Source organism: Contarinia nasturtii, unplaced genomic scaffold, assembly GCF_009176525.2.
Source record: "Contarinia nasturtii isolate CC-2019 unplaced genomic scaffold, AAFC_CNas_1.1 Cnas_scaffold_5506, whole genome shotgun sequence".
Classification (NCBI taxonomy): Eukaryota; Metazoa; Arthropoda; class Insecta; order Diptera; family Cecidomyiidae; genus Contarinia; species Contarinia nasturtii.
Window position 1 is genome coordinate 7,938 of NW_022202777.1, and position 4,421 is coordinate 12,358.

At 33.1% G+C, this 4,421-nt stretch overlaps 1 protein-coding gene across 1 annotated transcript; it reads left to right on the forward strand.

The window, feature by feature from the left end:
* The first annotated feature begins 1,141 nt into the window (after window positions 1-1,141).
* On the forward strand, window positions 1,142-3,121 carry LOC116351475. Its single transcript, XM_031783579.1, has 2 exons — window positions 1,142-1,305; window positions 1,442-3,121. Exons 1-2 carry the CDS (start codon window positions 1,224-1,226, stop codon window positions 2,935-2,937), a joined length of 1,578 nt encoding a protein of 525 aa, XP_031639439.1. The 5' UTR covers window positions 1,142-1,223; the 3' UTR covers window positions 2,938-3,121.
* Window positions 3,122-4,421: the final 1,300 nt, after the last annotated feature.

Here is a 4,421-nt window from a genome sequence, read left to right on the forward strand (position 1 = left end):
TGTGTGTGCATTTATCAAATAAATTCCCTTATTGCCGCACACAATTTTAGTGGCTGAGTAAGTATGTTTGTAAAATGTGCCCGTCATTTTTTGTATGGATTTACATGTTTGAGACAGTGAATGCAAGTGTGGCAGCGACAGATATTCGAATAGCTCACCGAAACAATGGCCATTCAGTTTTAAAATTGGAGGAGATGATAGATGGTGGTCATCATTCGAAGGACCGGCAGGTTGAAGTTCATTTTGACTTTGAACCCTTTCGTGAGTCGTTTTTGCCTTTTTCTCGCACCACTTTGGTAAGTCATGACTTTTTTTGGAATTTGACACTGGAATTCTCAATTAACAAATAGGTGTAGTTTTTTTGACTTGAAAATTATCAGCAAATGAACGCGTTATAATTTAAGGGATGACAGAAATAAATGTTTATACTTTCCTTGGTGCACCACTTGTTGGCATTAATTGATGTAAACAAAAAATTGAAAAACTCAAACACATTTAACATTCCATGTCATTTCCGACTAGACTTTACGATACGTCCGATTTGCACCAATGGAACTGTTGACAACATGGATCCATTAGACATTGTTTTATCGGCTATTACAATTTCATCGTCAAAATGATAAGAAACGAAAAAAAACATACTAAAAATACCTTTCCTACACTAGGTGTGCAGAAAAGTAATATTGTCTTTTTACAAATTTTATTTCAAAAAAATATATTTTTCAAAATTGCTGGAAAGATGTTGTGAAAGCATTGATTTTTTATAGACAATTTTCCATCATTTTGGTGAAATCGTACATTATCCGATTGTTGTGTTGCTATGCCACTCTTTTATGTTGTTTTCAATTTAATATCTTTCTTGCAATTGAAAGTCAATATTATATTTTTTCCGCTTCTTTTTCATCTGTGTACAGTGTACACGCAGTGGATACTTTTTGAAATAACGGAATTATATGAATGAAACGCTCCAAGTTTTACGTTTCTACTGAACCAAAGTGTATTGGTAACAGTCATTAACTATAATGATATGACTAAATTGAAAATAAGTATTGTTTTGAAAATATATGTATGTACGAGTTTTTTCTTTTTTTAAATAACGAATTGAATTCAGCGGTGAAAATATGGTTTCATTAGACATATATTGTCTATTAGACATTGACTAACACATAGACAAAATCATTTATATTTCGAAGTAAAGGATGTCAAATCAGGAGTGACATGGAATGTCAAATATATTGAATCAATCTGTCAGACTTCCTTTGTTTACATTAATTTATACAAACAATTGGTGCACTTTGTTAAAAGGTATACGCATTTTTTCCTTGTTCACTCACAAATATATCAAAATAATTTATCACAAATAAATGTATTTGTAGCACTATTTTTCTTGAAATGTCAATAAATTTCTTTCATTAATAGCTAAATTTAATAAATTTCACAGCATCCATCCAAAAACAAAGCAAATCTGCATTGATGGGGAACACTTTAATAAAACTGATTAAACTTGCTTGCTCCTTTTACTTGAAGACTGCTACAAATAAAATTCGAAAGCTAGCTAAAAATGGTGCCCATGAAATGTTGGTGGATCCTTCGACTGAAGACCACCATCTATCATCTCCTCCAATTTTCAAACTAAATAACCATTGTTTCGAGGAGTTATTCGAATATCTGTCGCTGCTAGACTTGCATTCATTGGGCCAAACTTGTAAATCCATGCAACAAATGACGGGCGAATTTTTCACACAAAATCATTCAGCCGGTAGAATTGTGTGTAAAAGTGATGGCATTTATGCGGTTTATTCAAGTCCAGAAAATATTGACGAGAAGTGTATTCCGATACCAGGTTTCCTTCCTGTCATCACCTCAATCGCAATGGAAAGCTCTGATTTAAATGCGTTCGTATCTTTAAAATCGCATGCCAACAAATTGGTGTCTGTCAAACAACTTTCGTTCTCGAATCTAACTTTGAATGAAAAGGATGTCAAATGTATTCGAAAAATTTTGCGAAAAATCCAAGTATTAAAACTACAACACTGTGTCGTTCAAGATCAAGATTTTTATAAGCTAATACTACAGCATTGCAAAGACATACGACGCATAAGCATACAATTTTCTAGTGTAAAATTTCATTATGGACACAAGTGGTTGAAGAAACACTATCCAAAATTGGAGCATTTAGATTTGAATTTGGAGTGCTCTTGGAAAATTGATGAATTGTCCACATTTTTCAAACGAAATCCAAATCTACGAAGTTTTTCGTACGATTCGTATTCAGTATGGCCGAATAAAGATGCATTGCTCAAGTCTAAAATAAAGCTCGATACTTTTGAATTGAAATTCGTGGATCTGCATGCATTTGTAGTTAAATGTTTTCGATACGAACGTGGTAGTAAAGGGAACGAATTGAAAATATTATGGGATTTGTTGAAACAACTTCGAATTCAAGGTTTCTACAAACGGTTACGCATTGGTGCTTCTTCAAATCATACCTTGGAAAATGATCAATGCCTTAATAAGTCATTAAACGCAATCGCAAAATCAATTGGTGTAGCTAAAATGAAAATAGATCAAAGCATTTTCTTTGACTTGTACGAAAACTATAAAAACAATGAAATGTGCACTCTTTTATGTAATGATGTTGTGAATGTGAAACGACTGTATTTGAATACAGTGTCGGCTTTCGATATTTTGCCAATCATTCAACAAGCAAAAAATGTGAAAAAAATCAAATTTCACCCGAAAACCGAATTTAAATCAAATGTTCTGAAACTGGAGTTTTTGAATGCCGAACGTGAAAAATTAGACGGAGCAAAAAAAGTTACGATTTATGTACCAGATGATGTTTTCGCCACAACGAAATGGGCAACCAAAAATGGCAACACAGATCTCGGATCAGTTGAAATTAAACGAATCGAATCGTATGATTGGAATTTATAAATTCGCCAAATGATGTTCAGGAGAGCCAGAGACTTTTGATTCAAATATGAATAGTCGCACTTACCATTTTTAGTTGTAAGAAGAAACTTTTTCTATTCGAACGGTCACATTAGCTCTTTAAGTATCTCCAAAAGTGACAAATAAATGATTGAAAGTTATTTTAACATTATCATCTACAAGACACGAAGCCAATTTAATTAATTTATATAAATTTTTATTTTATTTTCTATGAACTACAGTTTTTTACTGTTCAATACTTAATTTTTAACAACTTTAAATTGAAAATAAATGCTTTGAATTGAAAATCAGTTGATGTTTTATTTTTAGCAGTACATAAAATGTGGGCTATTGTTTTCTATTCAGCCCATTCGAATTTATTTGATTTTTGCCAAGTTTTGGAACTCAATTTTCTAGATGATATCATTTTTACATTTATGTTTGTTGTGCGAGTAGCAAATCAGTAAGTTTTCTTCCCAATAAACTCCGGTTGTTTGGATCTGTCAACATTGTCACATGAGTGCCGTTCACAGGAATTACGTGCAAGCTTGGAAGATGGAAATCTTCCCATCGAAGTTTTCGATGATTAAAAGATTTATCAAAATCATTTCGAAGTATTTCATACATATTTTCATCATTGGCATTAATTATTACCAGATCCAACTCGGTTGCCTTAAATAGGTTTACTGTAATTGGCAATGAATCAATGTTGTACACGTCGCATATGTTATAATAATGTGCTCGTTGTTTCGATAGCAATGCTTCCCATTCGATATCTTCATTTGTTAAATCTTCATTCTTGGCCTTTACCTCTTCAATTGCTTCGTTAAGAGACAAATTACTGACGCGCAATAGCCACACTGTATCATTTAACGTTTTGAAAAATGGAGATTTTAATGCGATGTAATATAAAAACAAAACAGTTTCACTGAACTCACTCAATCCTTTGGTAGGATGAGTATCGATCAAACCTAAGAAAGAAACTGGATAGCCACTGTTTATAAGCTGTTTTGTTATTTCATAAGCTAGAATTCCTCCAGAGGAGTAACCAGCTATTGCGCAAGGTCCATTGCTTTGTACGTTCTTTATTTTTAAAATCATTGCACGAGCCATTTCTTCTATAGATGACGGTTGCTCACTTTCTGGCGACGACCACGGTAAAGCATAAACAGGAATATTTATATCGATGTCATGTGCTAGTTCAAAAGCATAAGAAGTATCTCCCAATCCATCTGGTAGGAAAAATATTGGAATTTTATCACCATATCGACGAACTGGAATGGCTGAAGCACAATACAATCTGTTTGAACAATGAGCTATTCTTTCTGCAAGATCTAGTAGAATTGGAAATGAAAATAAACCACGAGGATCAACTTGTATGTTATACAGTCTGTTTGCGTGGTTAACAAATTGCATAACTAGCAATGAGTGGCCTCCCAGTGTAATATGATGACTATTATATTAGAATGCAAAGTCTCAGTAGCAAG